The sequence below is a fragment of the Sciurus vulgaris genome, assembly GCF_902686455.1.
Source record: "Sciurus vulgaris genome assembly, chromosome: 5".
Taxonomy (NCBI): domain Eukaryota; kingdom Metazoa; phylum Chordata; class Mammalia; order Rodentia; family Sciuridae; genus Sciurus; species Sciurus vulgaris.
The window spans coordinates 52372428-52389709 of NC_136465.1; the positions used below are offsets into that span (position 1 = coordinate 52372428).

Here is a 17282-nt window from a genome sequence, read left to right on the forward strand (position 1 = left end):
GCAAAGCTCTTTGGTTCTGTTGGTGTAGAATCAATTCCCGCAGCCGGCAGGGTTTTCCTTTTCCCCTTCCTCAGCCAGCTGGGGGGTTATTCCAGCCCTGCTATGCTTGAGAGGTTGTGGCCAGTTTTGCTTGGGTTGAATCCATTCCCCGTGGCCACAAATGATTGCCTCTTTCTGAGACTGTAGGTGGACATAAAGTAGAGACCCCTGGAGGAATAGCATTTTGGAAAGTGGATGATGTCCAAAGGCAAGGTGGGGGCAGGGGCTAGATGAGGTAGTGTCTGCTAATGAGAGGAAAGAACCCTCCAACCCAACCCCCCCAAAAGGCTGTGGTAGAGTTGGGGGAAACCTGGCCATTACTAACTTCTGTATGTCTTTTACCCCGTGGCTGCTGTTCTGCTTGTCTTCTCCCTCCTTGCTCTGGACTCAGGTAGTCACTTTCCTAAGACCAGTTCTTTGCTGAACCAAGACAGAAAAGCTGAGAGAGAATCAGTCAAGAGTGGGACTGGTTCTCTTCTTAGCAATTTTGGTGGTAGGCTCCCTCCTGAGAGGGCACACATTCCTTCCAGGACTGCAGCCCCTGGGTCTGAGGGAGCCCGGCATGACTTCCTCTGAGACTTTCTGGCCATTGACTCTCAGCTGAGGGTAGAGGAGGGAGCAAGTTGTGTGTGTGTGTGTGTGTGTGTGTGTGTGTGTGTGTGTATGTGTGTATAGGAGTCAGGTTGAGACAGACCAAACTAATGGTCTTCAAAACTTTATAGCTAGTGACTCCAGGACAAAAACTGGACCTTTTGAATGAGATGAGAATAAGCACTGAGGCATACTTCATTTACCTTTTATTCTTTCAACTGGATTTTAAAAGCAGGGTCTTGTCTTTGCATACGTTAGTCCATTTTCTGTTCATATACTTGGGCATATGCAGTTTTGGGGTTCTGGCCAGCATTGTGTTATTAAGAATATGCCTCATGTTAAGAAGTGAGTCAAAAGACACTTTTCTCCCCAAAGGCATATGTCCAAATCACATCAGCTTCTGTTATAGGAGAGGCAAGTGTTCCTTTTCCAGGAAAGTGATTTCTAAATCTTACATTTACATTAAATCTGTTAAACTTCTAGGCCAATAACTTGTTGTTCCTCTTTCCTGCCAGGTTTTACTGATTCAAATTGTATGAGTGAGCACATTTAGTTTAGTTGTTGTTTAGGCATGTTGTGCATTAAATCAGCTTGGATGTTTTAGTCAGACTGTAGAGGCCACAGGGCCCTCACTTTCCCCAAGAAACTTCCTTAGTGTTCCTTTTCTGTCTCTAAGTGAACTGGCCAGAGAAGATCTGGTGGTGTGTATGCGTGTATTGACTTTAAGCATTTCACTTAATTTTGATTCCCCATGTTGGGTTTCCTCCTCTTCTTTCCCTTAAAAATTAATAAAATATAAAAACCTTTTCATTTTTTGTTCATTTGCTTCAAACATTATTTTAAACACACTTTTAAACAGTGATTTAGTTCTACCTCTCAGACGAAAGCCTGGGAGGATTTCTCCTGCCAAGGCAGCCTGCAGGGCCCCAAGGATACATAAGGAGGCGCAGATTAATATTGCATTACACATTCCTCCTTCTTTCTCTGGGTAAAGCTGCTCCAGAGTCAGGTTGTAAGAAAAGTTCAGATGAGGGAAAGCCATGTTGAAAACAGAGTTCGCCCCAAGGAATTCTTTCCATTGAATACTTGAAGTCCAAATGTAATTGATGGGACTGAGGAAGATGCTCTTGTGGGGTGCAGAGCTTTATGACTGCAGGTGGGATCAGAGGGACTCAGAGGGGCTTGCAATGAGTGCGTGGAGCAGACAGAGACTTGTCCTTTATATTTAGATTACCCTGACCTGCTACTTGCTTGGCTAACTTTATATTTGTAGAACCTTATAATATGATAAGTTCTACTTAAAAATCTACACGAGAAATATCTCAAAGCAGAGCTCACAGTCCTGGTGTGTGTGACATCGTCCTTTCCATATTGCGGGACTTCCTTTTTCTTTTCTTTTTTCTCCCCAAGGAACAAGAACCATGATGGAAAATTCTGGGTAAGTTTTGTCTTTGGTCAAAAACATTACCTCTAATCTAAAACCTAATCCCAAGTTCTGGGTGCAAAACATGTTTCCAACATCAGTCCCAAAGGCAGTCATGCCATCCTTTGCTTGGAGTATGGTTCTTACTGCACTGAGAACCTGAAAGGTGTTTAGTCCTGAGTGCAGAGCACATGTGGAAGAGACATCTTGTCAATACAGACTAAGGGGTGTGGACTCTGCTGGGCCCTGTGGGGACCTTGCTTAGAAACCTAGAGAGTTCTGGGAGCAACTATGCCCTGATAGGGGCAGCTCCCTCCTTCTCCTCCTTGGGGTGCTTTCACTGTCTGAGACATAGAGAGTCTCTTGGGGGAAAGACATGCTGCTGCAGAAGCCCCTGGAGAAGGGAAGCAGGGATGGAGGACGAAGAGTAGAAGTGCTCAGTTCACCAAACCCTACTTGGCCTTCCGCCTCCCTTGGCTTCAGTCTCAGGGATGACTTTTCTGTGCTCTAGCTACAGCACAACTTAGACCTCCTGTGCAATGTGAGCAGAGTGGGTGGACTACCCCTAGAATATGCTAGTGCTCCTAGGTCCTCCATAAACTCCATGTTGTTTGATAGATAATGGTGGCCATGGCAGTGATGAGAAGCTACTTCATCCTCTGGATTCCACTGAAATGCTTTCTTTCTGCCCTTCCACAGAAGGGTATCCCAGCTTCAACAGCATTTTGACTCAGAGAAAGCCTCTGGCCTTGGTCTCAGAATTTTCCTCTTTTGGGGCCTAGCTGCTTCCCAGTGGCCTGCCTACCTACACACACTTCTTCTTCAAAGCACTTCACAGTGGCTCATGAAAGAGCCTTCAAGGGCTCCCTCCCCAACCAGCTCCATCTTCCCATTTGGCAGCTCTTACCAGTGTCTCCCCACCCCCACCCAGCTGCTCTGCTTCCTGCTCAGTCTTTAGCTCTTACTGAAGTGACCTTTTTTGGAGGGGTTTTTCAGGGCTCTGGGGTTGAAGTTAGTAAGTTTGACTCCTTTTTCTCTCTGGTGTCAAATTGATAGGCTGTCTTGTTGCGAGTGTGCAAATGGTAAGGGGGCAGAAATCAGAAGGGGCAAAAGGGGATAGGGCAAAGGCCAGGTAACAATGGAATAAATAGATCTATTTTGCTTTATATGCCAGCGTTTTCCAGGGACTCATAATAGTGCAAAAGTTATGATTCACAGAACCTGCCTCCATGTACCTTAGACATCTTAAATAATTGTATCATATTCAACTCTCATAGACCAAAATGTTTCAATAAACTATTGGTTTGTTTATGGCTCTAGATTCTGGGCTCAAGGACCTTTTTTTCTATTCTCAGATCACCCTACAGAAATTCCAGAAGACCTTTAACCACTTTCAGCCTGGTCCCAGGCACATTTCTTCCCCAGGGGTTGTTTTCTCTCCATAACTTACAGCTTCTGTTTCTCCCCCTTTCCCTTCTTAGGTACAACTGTGTGTCCTCCATGTGACAATGAGTTGAAATCTGAGGCCATCATTGAACATCTTTGTGCAAGCGAGTTTGGTAAGAAAGTGTTCCTGGCGACCTGGGTGGGGAGGTTTGGAATCCCCTGCCTTCTCCTGGCCTATGTCTCATGTGATCAGAAAGTCTGTAGGCTTTTTTTGTTGGCCTTTTACATTCTCTACCTCCCTCTTCTCCAAATGACTGCTGCTTTTCTCAAGCAGACAGAAGACAGGCTAGGGCAGGAACTGGGCAGTTTCTATTTAAGTCAAATTGTTTCAGCTTTTCTACATAGGAAGGTGTCACTGACATGGTCCTGGGAGACCTTCTGTAGTAGCAGAGGGCAGCAGACGTGGGGACAGGTGGAGAGATGCCTGGAAACACACCCACCCTGGGAAGCTACAAGGAGGCACAGCCCCCTCTCACCAGCTCCAGTGGGCAGTCCTGGCTGGGCTCTGCCTGGATGACTCTTTTTTATATCTACCCCTAGGTGTCAGCACTACTCTACACAGGGTTTAGAGGGCTAACGGCAGGGTGCCTTCCCAGGAGGGGGAGATTTTAATGACTAGGGGATTCAGAGGAGAAATCCCAGTCAAGTTCTTCCAGGCAAAGCAAATTGACATCCCCACAGTGGTGCGATTTCTCTCTCCTTTTCCAAATCATTGTGGGTTGAAAGAGAAATCCAAATCAGCCCCCAGGGCTCCAGGAGCTGGCAGGATGTGGCCTGAGAAGCAGATTCCCAGTTCCTCCCAGTCTGAGGGTAGAAGACCTGAATTCTCAACAACCTGGAAGTCTTTCCTTTGGGAAAATCAAATGTGAATTGCTTCCTTTTGGAGGACCAGCTCCCTTCCTCTCTCTTGCTCTACCTTTCATGGATGCAGAGATGTGCTTGGGTCAGGCCTGGTTTGCTCAAGGACAGGTTCAGCCTGATGCTGAACAGAGTTTCTTTGCATTGTGTCCCGGAGTTTGGATGTCTTACAACATTCTACCAGGAAAAGCATAAAGGTAGGTAATGTGAGTCTTCACATTCATCCAGAATCACTTCCTTCGTGTTTTCATTACTCAAACTTATCACTTATCAAACTTTATCATAGTTCAAAAAAGGGCCTTGTTCATGGCCTTGAAGTTCCATGTCTGAATGAAATGCACACCCATGTGGGCACATACACAAGTCGAAGGAAATTGTGCATCACGATAGGCACATTTTCAGTCTTTGCAATTGTGCAGAAGATGGAAGTTGGAGAATTCAGACTCTTTGCTACAGAGAGCATCAGGAGAATGGATGTTCATTGTGGTTTTTATTTCAACACCAGGCCTCTGTCTAGCTTCTCTGTTTTCAGAGGACAATGATTGGCTCCTCTCGGAAAAATCTGGTCTCCCGTACTTTTTGCTATCAGTGTTCGAGTCGCACCTTATCTTCTTTTTGCCATTTTAAAGGAACTCAAATAAAATTGTAGAGGTCACCTAAAGTTTTTCATGCAAAGTCTGATGTCCTTCCACCTATTATGGGAGTAACATTTACTTCTTGATGGTAACACTCTTGCCTCATTGGGGATGCCCCAAACTGGGTGAGCCTGGTGGGTTTCTTGCTACACAGCTCCATACTACCTTGGCAACAAGGTTTTCATCCACAAAGATACATTTGGTTACTTCCCAAAGGATGTAGAGGAAACAAAGGCATAAATAAAATCTCTGAGAAGTTCTGACAGGTAGACTTTAGTTGCATGGCTAGCACAGGAAGAATTGGCTTGAATATGACTGAGATTCCAAAGTATCCTCAGGAGGATTAGTTAAAGGTATATGATTTGATCCCCTTCAGATATTGTAAATCACGATACTCACGTTTAGAAGTTTACCCCTGACCTTTTGTAAACCCAGGGAGTCATATTAGAGTAAATTGTGAAAGGTAATGTATCAGTGGTTAGTTTACGTTCATATGATTTTATCAGTTTCTGCACCCCAGAGAAAAGTAATAGAAAGTCTTGGATTTGAGTGTGTGGCAGAGACTGGCAGGTGATGTCTTCCCATTAGGAAACTCAAAATTCAGTGTGTCTGGTCATTTATATGCACGTGTCCCTTCATTCAACATTTATTGAATACACAGCACCATGTTAGATACTACAATCCAAAAATATCTACCTAGAATAAATTAGAATGTAATTTTTAGCTTTTTAAAAATTCCTGACTAAACACTAGTCAGTGATTTGCTGTAGAGTCATGTAGTCCATTTATAGCTCATAGGCTGTAAGTTGCTGGGACTGCAGGAACTCAAGGCCAAAGTTAATATTAAGGAGCTAAGAAAAGCAGATCCATGTTTTTATGCTCAGAATCTTTGTCTGAAACTCACTATCCCTGAATCATCATGGGGTCTCCTCCCTATTCTTCCAGTTGCCCCTCAATATTCTGGTACCTGGGGGCTTTGTGGCTACTAGTTAAACTAGATACATTCCTCAGACATGGGCTGAAAAGGCAGTCTTAGGGAAAGACTATGGATGGGCAACGTTGACCTTATAATGTAGGGCAAAAGTCTAGAGGGCATTAGGGTAACTCACCTGCTATGGGCATCTTTTCCCCACTGCAGTAGGTACCTACTAAGTCAACAAGCCACCAGCATACTGCTTACTGGAAGGAGGGTGTATTTCATATCAATAACCAATCCTATTTTGGTGAAGCTGAGTAATTAGCTGTTTGGGATTGTATTCCTTCAGCCCTGAGATCATTTTCTTCTTGGGTTCATGGAGTTCCTCTGGGATCTTAGAGAGCATCTTATCAAGTCATTATCTTTGATAAATAAGGAACCTGGCCTTGCCAACTGGAGTTTTTTTTGCTCACAATGGTGCTGGCTTCCTCACCTATGAAATGATGAACAGTGTTGGGACTTTGCCATTGAGGCAAGCACAGCGCAAGCATGGTGTATGCCAGACTTCTTTTATCCTGGATGCAGGACAGACTTTTTTGGGGTTTTGTTTCTAATGTTCTTATAAAACAATAAATTAGACCCACCCCCTCCCCCCCGCTGCTGTCTGTCTACAGGAGCTGAGCTTAACTCTGCCCTTCTTAGCACTCTGGAGAACACAGCCTTGTTGAGAAACTTGTTTCCTAGCTCAGTTCATTTCAAATAAGTGAAGCAGTCAGCCACGCTGATGGGATTCAGTTAGGAAACAAAGGCAATTCAACAATGCAAGCTGACACACAACAGAGAAGAAAGAGAATGTTTGACTCCCTACTTCAGGGATCAAATTTTGCATTAAGTGGTCCTGCCATTCCTGGTGGGAAGACATAGGTTGCTAGAAGGCCCCATGAGCTCTGGAAGCAAGGGCTTCATTCCTTCTGGGTCAGCACTCACTCTCACACTCTTGCCTGCCTATCCTTGGACTCCTGCAACCTCTGTGGAGCTGACCATACCCAGCCCATTACCTTCCCCTGGGCAATGCATTTTTAACCCTCTGGCAGGTCTGCCTGGCCATTTTTTTCTCCACCCCTGCATTATATCCCCTCAGTTCAGAGCACATATTTTTTCCCCAACAGGGAAAAAAATCAGCAGAAAAGCTTGTGTACTGGATGCTATGGAATGCAGCTGGATCAGCCCGGATCAAGCACCAGATGTGGGAAGCCAACAGTTAGATGGTGCAAACTCTTTAAATTCAACATGGTGGCCAGCCTGCCTGCTGTGCTTAAATTAGGATGCACTCTTCTGTTATTTGTTCCCTCTGCTTTTCTTGCTGTATGACATCAGGATACTGCTCTTGCTTCTTAAATAGGCCAATATAGAATTTGTGAGCCCGCCACAAATGATCTTGCTATTAACAACTCAGTGCCAACATCCATCTTTCCTTCAGGTTAGTTTATCTCAGGGAAGTGAGGATCTGATTTATAAATGCCATGAAATTAGGATCCTCACCTCCAGCCACTTTCCTGAACTTCTTCTCCAGTACCTGTAAAAACCCTTAAGCATTTCTGGCAGAAACTTGCATGATAATATTTAGTACTTTCACTGCAGATAGTTCAGAGCTTCCTTTTATTCTAGCTTTTTGAGTTTCTTGAGAGTTCATGTGGCAACTTCTTTAGCTCCATATTTTCTTGTGGTGGAAAACTATTCCTTTACTCCCAGAAATTTGCCTTGCCCTCTGGCAGGATTTTTTTTTTTCTTCATTTATATATTTTCTCATAAAGAGAAAAAGTGTTCTTGGCAACACTAAAATTAGCCAAATAGGAAAGAAAAAGAAAATGAGCTCTCACAGTTAGCATTTGGAATATTTCCTGGAAGAAATATTTTCTGAGGTCCAAGCACCTCTGCTAATCTGTTCTCACTCTACCTCACACCTCTGTCAAGGTATCTGGCCTATGCTGCTGTTTGGGGGCATCAAGTTTTGCTCAGCAGGGCAACTTGCTGTCTTGCATAAAAGGGGTTTAGGCTTTCCAAACTAAACTTTGGGTTTCCTCCCTAAGATGAGGAAAACGGACTGCCAACTCAATAACTGTAACATCTGTAAGCTGCTTGAGAGTAGTGTTTGTCTTATGCTATATTTTACCTAGTATAGGATGCCCATTAATTACGAGATGGGTTATTTGTTTTTACACCACTGACAAAGAAAACATCCTTCATGCTAAAATGGGAAAAAAAAATCTGAGTCTCAGAGTGAACAAAATAAGACCTATTTGTACTCAAAAAGTCCCTGGCACAGTGTCCCATACGTGATAGGTATAAAATAAAGATTTGTCAGATATGTCTGTGAATGATAGAGACCTGGACATTGGACTTCCTTGTTTTTAAAGGGGAGAACTCCTTTCCAAGTGAATATATGCAGTTTGTTTAATTAAGTTCAAGGAAAGCTACATGCCCAGCTTGAATGACTTGAATGTCTATGTGTATATATAAAAAACAGCCCTAACATCCAGAAATCTAGTTTAGTGAAAGCAAAGTTTAATAGACATGGGAGAAGGAGCCTTTAATGCCCCTCTCCCCCAGACCTGGCAGGCTGAAAATAACTGGATTTTATTGTCACTGAAGATGTCTAAAATACATCTTATCCATAGATTCATAAATGCTTGGAATGAATTATGTTATTTCATGTGTGAGAAAACATGGAATCAGCTCTTTGTTCAGTACACTGGAGGTGTAACACATGTGTCACTGTGTCTCATTCTGAACAGTCTTCCTGTGCTTGGGGTTGGGTGGTACAGTGTAGAGACCCTGACTGAACCAGACGCCTTCAAAGTCTTCCAGTTGGAGTGGTGTTTGCCAATTACTTGCTCATCCAGTCTCAGATTGGGGGTTCCTCCCAAGGAATCAGGCCCCTGGAAGTTTGGGCTGAGGTCAAGCATAAGGAAACTACAAGGAAAATCTGTATAGAGCCAAATTTCCCCCTCAGGTAAGCATAATGGAACCTTCCTTCATCATGAATTCTCTCTTGGCTGTGATGGTGGCAGAAGATGCATAGATAAGGCAAATTTGACTGAGCATCACTTTATTTTAGTGTCTTTAAACCAATGAAAGTCTACTGAAATGTGAGCAAGGACATAGCCATCTGGGGTCCATGGATGGGGCACTGCATCTTTTGGAACTGAATTCCTTCCTTCCTCTGCCTCCTTTGCCACTGTGTGTATGCTGGGCCACAGTAGGCAAATCTCTCATCTTCTCCATACCTCGGTTTCCTTGCAGTGAGATGGTAGCCTTTACCCAGGTATAGATTTTGATGATGAGTGGATAAAGTGAGATAGTATCTTACCAGCTGGACTCAGCAGTTGTTTGCTTTGGTGTTCTTTCTAGGGATGGAAGAAATCAGTGTTTTGACTTATGCAGGTGAGGCTTCCTGTATGGGTTTTACCAATGAAGTGAAGTGTGATTCAGGAAGCTCTTCTGTTCTCTACTCTCAGTGTATTCATTGAACCTGATTCTCTTTCAGTGCTTCATCTTCCTTGCATCAGACTGGAATGATTGCCTTTCTTTGTCCTGAGACAGATTTAGGAATAGCTATAATTGGGTTGGGACTGGCTGAGATATGACTTCTATTTGTGATTAAGTTCACTTCTGACTGGGTTATTCCTTGGGATGGGCAATTGTCAGATAGTGTGGTCTGGGTGTGTTTGGAAGTGCTCTCCAAACTGCCAATCTGTGATTCTCTGGTTGTGAGTGGACCTGACCCACGGGCCTAGCACACCCACTTCTTCCTTCCCTTCCTTTCTTTCATTGTGGTAGCATATCATATAAACATACAAGTAAACTGTCTTAACCATTTTTAACTGTTTAGTCAGTGGCACTAAGTACATTCACATCATGGATCAACCATCATGACCATCCATCTTCCAAGTTGTCATCATCCAAACTAAAACTCAATATCCACTGAACATCAACTCCCCATTCCACTCTCCCCAGGCCCTGGCAACCACCATTTCCCATTCCGTCCCTATGAATGTGACTACTCTAGGGACCTCATGGGAGTGGAATCATATGGTATTATAATTTTGCACCTGACTTATTTTTCTAAGCATCATGTCTTCATCTTTTGCTGGATATGTTAATTCCCTTGGAGAAAGGGAGCAAGGAGAAGGATTTGCCCTTAAGTTCACCTTTAATTTCTGAAGCTTTTCTGGTGGGGAGGGTAGGAAAAGAGGGATAGGGGCAGATCTGGGGGAAGGGGACTATTTACAGCCCATACATGCTACCTATTGCAGTGGGTACCATGTTATTCATCTACCAGTTACATGCTAAGTTGGATAAGATCTTGAAGATCAGTCAGTTCATGTTCTTCTCTTACATACTGAAGAAAAGATAAAGGAGTTAGTCATTCCGTTGCCCAGGGCTGCTCCACCTGGACCCCTGACAGTTTGGTTTTCCTTCTCACCAGCACATGTTAGCTAACCAGCCCAGATTTCATACCCTCCTGCTTTCCTGTCCTCTCATGCCCATCATGTTCCCATCCTGCCAGGAGCCTGGGAGGAGCTTCTCATGCTAGGGCATCGAGTTGAGTGTTCCTTTACTCTCAGAGTTGGTGGAATTTGCGAGGACAGAGAGAGAGCTCAGTGGTTGTTGGATTCCTTCTTGTGGAGAGGCCGGCAGTGTAACAGACTAGAAAGAACACAGGCTGTGGGCCAAACTTGGATTAAATCCCAGCCCTTCAAGCTGAGCAACCATGAGAAAGACTCTTAACCTCCCTGAACCTGCCTCCCCATTTGCAAAATATAGATGGTAATTCCAACGTTACTACATTGTGGGGAGAATTAAATTAATCAGTCAGATTAATTCATTTCAGTAATGGCTATTCAATTCATAATAATGATCTTATTTTATTGTAAAGTTGTTTCAGGATAGAACTTAGCCTAGGAAGGAGGATTTGATTCTAGCACTCATGAAATTAGCTTGTTTGGCAAAAATAAGTAAATAAATCAATAAATAAATGAATTACAAAGTGGAATGGAATGTACCGGTTAATTCTCTGCTGGCAGGATTAAACAGAAGAAGGCATTTAAAAGACCTGTTTGGAAAAAAAAAATTTTGCAGCTTCTGAGTGCTATAGTTAACACAAACAAACACTCCCTACCCCTACACTGCATCAGTTATTAATGATAGAAGTGAAGGACGTCTGGATTTTAGTTAGAGCACTCATACCCTGAGGTCTTTCTACAACTAGAAGCCATCAGAGATTTATGACTGAATCTACACCACTTCCAGGACATGTCCACTTAAGTTTTCTTTTGTGTGTTTTTAGGGGCTTTGAAGCAATCTTCTACCTAAGATATTCTACTTATAATTTATTGGGGTCTATTTCAGAGAGATTTTAGAGCCCCTTTGTGTTGTTGCACCTCCTTCTCCCTCCCCTTTTTCTCATGCAACACCTCCTGGGCAGAATTCTTTTTCTTTTCCAACAGCTGCCCTGTGATATTCATTCCCTTTGACCAAAGAAGTAGGCTATGTTCAGAGGCAAAGGAGCATTTAAATATTGGTAGATTTCACCCAGTTTTGTAGAAATGAGCCAGAAGCTCCAATCTGTATTTTTTTTTTTTTTTTAAAGGAGAACAAATGGCCAAAGAAATGTCAGACCCTTGCCCTGCCCCAACCTGCTTAGAGCAGCCAATTAAACATGCATTAGCTTTGGAAGGCTTCTCAAAGGCCTATAGATTGTGCTTGAAATCTTTGTTTAGTCTTTCAGGAACACTGTCACACGGATGATTTATCAAAGAAAGTTGTTTATCTGGCAGTAAAATAAACTCTGGGCCTGTTCAGACTAAGATTTCCCGTGAATTTCTACCAAGGTAAACACTGGTAACTGGCAGGTTGCAAATTCCGTGTGAAAGCCAGACACATACAATAAATATTTGAACTACAGCTTTGCCGTGTAAGGGGCCTTGCCTGTCACTAGTGCTGTCACTCTCGATGTGCCTGAGCGGACCTGGCACTGCAGCCTGGCTAGCTGGACAGCCTGGCATCATTGGTATCTGCAGGAGTTACCTCTGCGGCGTTGAGCCTTCCTGAGTCTGAGTGCCACTTAGTGTTGGCACCTGGGGATTTCCTGGTTCAGAGGGGGCAAGCCTCAGGATGACTTCCCTCAGCATCACAGGAACAGCCTGTGATGGGTTCTGAGGGAAGTGAACCAGAAGCAGCCAGCTTAAGTTTCTTTGAAAATAGATGTTCGTTGAATCAAACTGGCAGGGGGTTGGGTCTGTTGAGTGATTTGGGAGTCGGGGCCAGGGCGTGATGGGGATGAAATCACCTTCTGGATCTACTGAGTTTGAGTTATAGTGGGGAAACACACACACACACACACACACACACACACACACATTTCTTCTCTGGGGCCTCTCATTTTGCTTGTTTGTGGTTTCAAGAGATCTTTATGGGAATCAAGATGGAAGATGAGCCCGGTGCAGGTAGAAATAAGAGTCCAGGACAGCTTTTTTTTTTTCTTTGCAACATCCCCAGCACTATTTTGTATTTTATTTAGAATTAGGGTCTCACTGAATTGCTTCATGCCTCACTTCTGCTGAAGCTAGCTTTGAGCTTGTGATCCTTCTGCCTCAGCCTCGTGAGCCACTAGAATTATAGACATGGACCACCATGCCAGGCCCAGGACAGGTTTAAATGATGCAGTGAATGAACAAGTGGATGCCGATGATGGAGGAACTGACATAAAGTCTTCCAGGTCTTTCAGAGGGTTATATTGTGCTAATTGCTTATAGTCATTTTTCAGAGAGGAATCATCAAGTTGTAAACTACTTGTTTTCCAGCAGTACAAGATATTGGAGCTTCAGGATCGCAATGTTCTGCGGTCCTTATGGTAAGACCTTACAGGGCATGTCTGATAACTTTGGACCCATCCTGGGTCCTTCTTATCTTGACCTTCTTGGTGGAGCAGGGGTGGAAGCAAGAACCTCAGAGGACAGGTGACATTCCTGTCTGTTGAGGAAGGCTTTTGGGGTTGGGGCCTGGGCTCACATTTGAGTAAAATGTGTTGGTTTCTCAAGTTCTCTAGGGGGCTGCTGGCCTGGGAGAAGGTTACTCATAGACAGCTCTTAGGGACTGATGTTTACTGGCTTGCAGGTATTTGGGGGGAATAAAGGAGTATTTTCTTCAGCCAGGAATTAAGGGAAATCATTTACAAATTCTGAAAGGATGTCTGTGAGTTGTAAAGAGTGCCAAAATAGTACTTTGGTGGTGGCAAAAAGTGAGGATTCAGGTTCCCTGAACAGTGTTCTTTCTCATTCAGGCAGGATTATGAGGGGGATTTTCTTTCTCTTGTTTTCTCTAGTCCTTCCATCAGCCTGCTTCATAGGACATTTCCTCTTGGGACTATCTCAGAGGTATTCTCTTTTGTGAGCTTTTTGAAAATTAGTTCAGACCTGTGTCTTACTATGTATGAATCCATCCAGACTTGGGAAATGGCTTATGGCTGAAGGAAATCCCTACCTCTGTGTCTATGGCCTAGATAAGCACTTTAAACCCTTAGACACAACAGCTACCTGAAAAGCAAGTTCTATCCTGTGATGCCTGTCGTGGGGGTGTGGCCTTGCCAACTTGCTGTGCATGGCTCATGGACTCACAGGCTCCTGTGTGCCTTTCAGACTGCCTTCAGTCCCAGCTCCATACCCAGGACTTAGTTCCTACCCTTGACACATTTAAGAATCTAGTGGGTGAGACAGGCCTTGGCCACTCTTATCTCTGTCATCCAGTCACTTCTGAAGCAGTAGTGCACATTCCAGCTCTTTGGCCTGAGGGAGGGAGAGGTCTTCTGTGGGAGCTGCAGAAATTCAGGGGAGTTTCCTTGAGAGGATGAGTAGCTTAAGTGTGAGGCTTAAGATCAGAGGAGAAAGTCAAGGGCATCCTGGTTTCAGGAGATGAGGTTAGGGGAAGGTGTTAGGACTCAAGTCATAAATGTTCCAGTGACAAAACCTGTCAGGTAAATAATCATAGGTGAAGAATGTCAGTTTTAATTTGTCAGTTCTAGCAATGAACTCAGAACTCTATTAAAGGGCTAGGCCTGTCCAAATACTTGGGGACTCACAGGTTGATTGAAGTATGCCAGAAGGAATTGGTCCTTCTGATTCTCCATTGTCTGTGTCCCTGACTAAAAGAGTGACAAGGTCCTAGCAATGCTGGGCCTGCTTTTGTGGAGTAGCAGGTGAATTGAAAACCCACATGTGCTATAGTGGTCAACCAATCCACCTGTGGCCATGGGTCCTAGTTAGATATACCACCCAGGAGAGGAGGCACAGCTGTGGGAAGGAAGGAGGTCAGCCAAGCAAGTACTTGTTGTCAGTCCTGGGCAAGGTGACAAGAAATAGAAGGGCAAGACTGAGCCACTGAGGGCAGCCTCTAACCTTCCTGTGGTAACCTACAGTCAGCCTCTTCTACCAGAGGGAGAAGGGCTGGCTTCAGAGTCAGGGCCTTTGTTCTAAAATGCAGAGGTGCAAAGAGGATCAGCTGCCTGCAAGGTGCCAAATGATGGCCAGCACCAGGGCCTCTCAGGTTACAGATTCTTATTCTTAACACGCATTCATTTAAAAGCAGGTGTGTATGTTTTCTTTTGAAAATCTAACCGTGCACTCTTGCAGATTTGATTGAGCAGACAATTGTTGGGTTTCTACTGAGATTCCTGCTTAGTCTTTGTAACACAACCTCTAACTTTGGAATCATCATCGGAAGAGATTTTAACCATGCAGACCGAAGTGTTTATATCGCTTCTTCCTAGGGCCTGGGAAGAGGGTCTCCACAGTCAGAGCCAAGCAGGGCAGCTGTAGAAAGTTAGTCCTGAACTTCTTCCTTATTCCAGGTGCCCTAAACTCTGAGTTAGGCCCTTGGTAAGGAAAGTAAAGCCTCTCCTGGTCATAAGATAGCTCTTACCGGTGCACATGTGTACAGGCAGGAGAGATTTTCAGTAGGTGAAATTCTTTTTGATTGCATGTTGCCTTTGAAATTATATCAGGAGAGAGAAGCTCTGCAGAGAGTCACCTGGATAAGGAGGAGCACACACTTTATCATGTCTTGAAATGAGCAGAGAGGAGCTGGTAAGGTTTGGCAATGGGGTTGTTGGTCTATCCGTGGGTGAGTTCATGTGAAGACTAGGGTCCCTCGAAGTCCTGCGGTCACTTGGAGGAAAAGCTTCAGGTTTGCTATGGGTTTCCACCAGATACATCTGCTCTGTCTCTTAGGCCTTGGTGTTCAGCATTTTATGGTATTTACTGCTTTGGGGAGGAAAGTGTCTTGATGAATTTAATCACGTTAGTGTTGGAGACTTAATAGTGCCAGGTGGATTGAATTGAGTATATTGTGGGTCAGGCTTGCACATAAAATGGTTATGCAGTTGGGATGTGGTTCCTGCCCTCAGTGGCCTTACGATCTAGAGAGAGTAAATAGAATAGAATACTGCTTGACCAAATGGTCAAATTTCTCTAGTAGATAAGAAGAGGGGGCCATTGCAGTATGGGGAAGGAAATAGTACTTCCTAGAAAAGATTCAAGGAAAGCTATGAAGAACGCATAACATGTTGTCCTTCAAGAAACTGGTAGTAGTTTGTTAGGCAGAAAAGATGGGCATAGGATGTTCTAAAGCAGAACATCCAGCAGCGGTCAAGGCCTGCAGGCATGATGTTGTCTGTGGTTTGAAGAGTGGCAAGATTAGATTGTTTGTAGTTAGATTGTTTGGTGCATGTGGTTCAAGTGGAAATGAGGTTGATAAAGTAGGCAAAGGCCAGCTCACCAAGGGTTTTGAATGCCATGCTAAAGGATGGAGAACATGCCTGTTGGCAAAGGGAAAATAGCAAAAACCTATTTTAAAATGTTCTGTTACTCACTATAAATAAATAAATAAATAAATAAATAAATAAATAAATAAATAAATGGAAGAAGAGGAGATGATGAAGACCTCAAAGAGAAGTTGCTCATTGGCCCAAAGGAAGGAAGTACTAATGACATAACTTTAGGCATTAATGGGTGAGATATTTTGGACAGGAGAGCCTATGAGTGGGGGAGAGACAGGAAGCCCATAAGTCATGTCCCTTAAGAGACTGCTCAGGACGGTGCTAGCTGGGTGTGGGCTAGCTCAGGGCCACCCACTTGAAGGAGGCAGGCCTGATGAGGTCCCAGAAGCCAGGGAGGGGGACCATCTGCTGCGGTCAGTGCCCCTGGGAAACCTCTGTGCTGGGTGTGCTGAGCAGGAGCCAGAGCCTATAATCAACTCATACTTGGGTCACCGCAGAGCCGGTCATTACCAAGAGCAGTCGTCATTAGGAGCTGTCATAAACCGCTCTGACTTTTCTCTCCTGAGCTTGTTAGTGGCCCAGGCAGGCAGCAAACGCAGTGCTGCTTCTGGATCCAGCCCCATAATCGCTGGATTGGTAATGACATTAGACAGGGCCCAGGGACTGGATCAGCTCAGGTGTCTCGGGCTTCTCTGGAGGAGGAAGGCAAGAGAGGCTGCACATTAAGGGATGAGGGTCATGGCACATAGATGAAATGTGTGTGTGTGTGTGTGTGTGTCTGTCTGTGTTTAGATCTCTGTGGGTGAATGAATATGGCTGTGAGGTGGGTGTGAAGATGCAAGTGAGCAGTGTGTGATGCAGTGTTGGTGTTTGCACGTGTAGTGTATGCTGTCTGTGAGGTGTGAGTGTAGACACGTGCATGATTGTACTGTGGTGGACTATGTGTACGTGGCCCTTTCGTGTTTGTGTGTGTGGACACAGCATAGCTACCACCTACTTGCAAAACTCAAGAGAGTCTGCCACAGCTGACCGGCCCTCCTGGGGATGTGGTCTTTACTCATGAGGCCTGAGGCTTACTTCTTCCTCCATTGCTTCATAGAGAGGACTTTGAGAATGTGCTGCCAATCCTCCCTCCTTAGGAAGGGCTTTGGAGAAGCCCATCAGGATTTCTCTGCAATGGTGACTTTGTGTAAACCAAAGGCCATTTTTACAAGGCTTGGTGTTTTGTTTTTTACTCCACATGCCAAATAGACCTGTTTTGTTTGGGTTTTAGTATTTTCAGTAAATCCATTTAAAAGTGCCGATTCTCTGGGCAGGAGTCACTTCCTTAGCAGATTCCAGCGGTTAGCAGGAATTGTCCTCAAGGGCATGGTGTAATTCCTAGGGTTTAAAAAAGCATGTTGGAAAGAACACGTTAAGTGTTAGGAGTCATACAGGCCTGAGTTCAAGTTTTGGTTTACCCTACGTCAGTGCAGCCAAGACACTTATTCTCTTTGTGGTTCAGAGGTTCACCCACCTGTTCAAAACCAAAATGAAAAA

General features: G+C 44.3%; 1 protein-coding gene across 1 annotated transcript in view; it reads left to right on the forward strand.

Moving 5' to 3' along the window:
- SFRP1 (secreted frizzled related protein 1) overlaps positions 1–17282 on the forward strand; it is a 44701-nt gene that overhangs the window by 2311 nt on the left and 25108 nt on the right. Inside the window, exon 2 of the mRNA XM_079141055.1 lies at positions 3535–3612. Within this exon, the coding sequence (XP_078997181.1) occupies positions 3535–3612 (78 nt within the window). The remainder of the gene's footprint in view (positions 1–3534; positions 3613–17282) is intronic.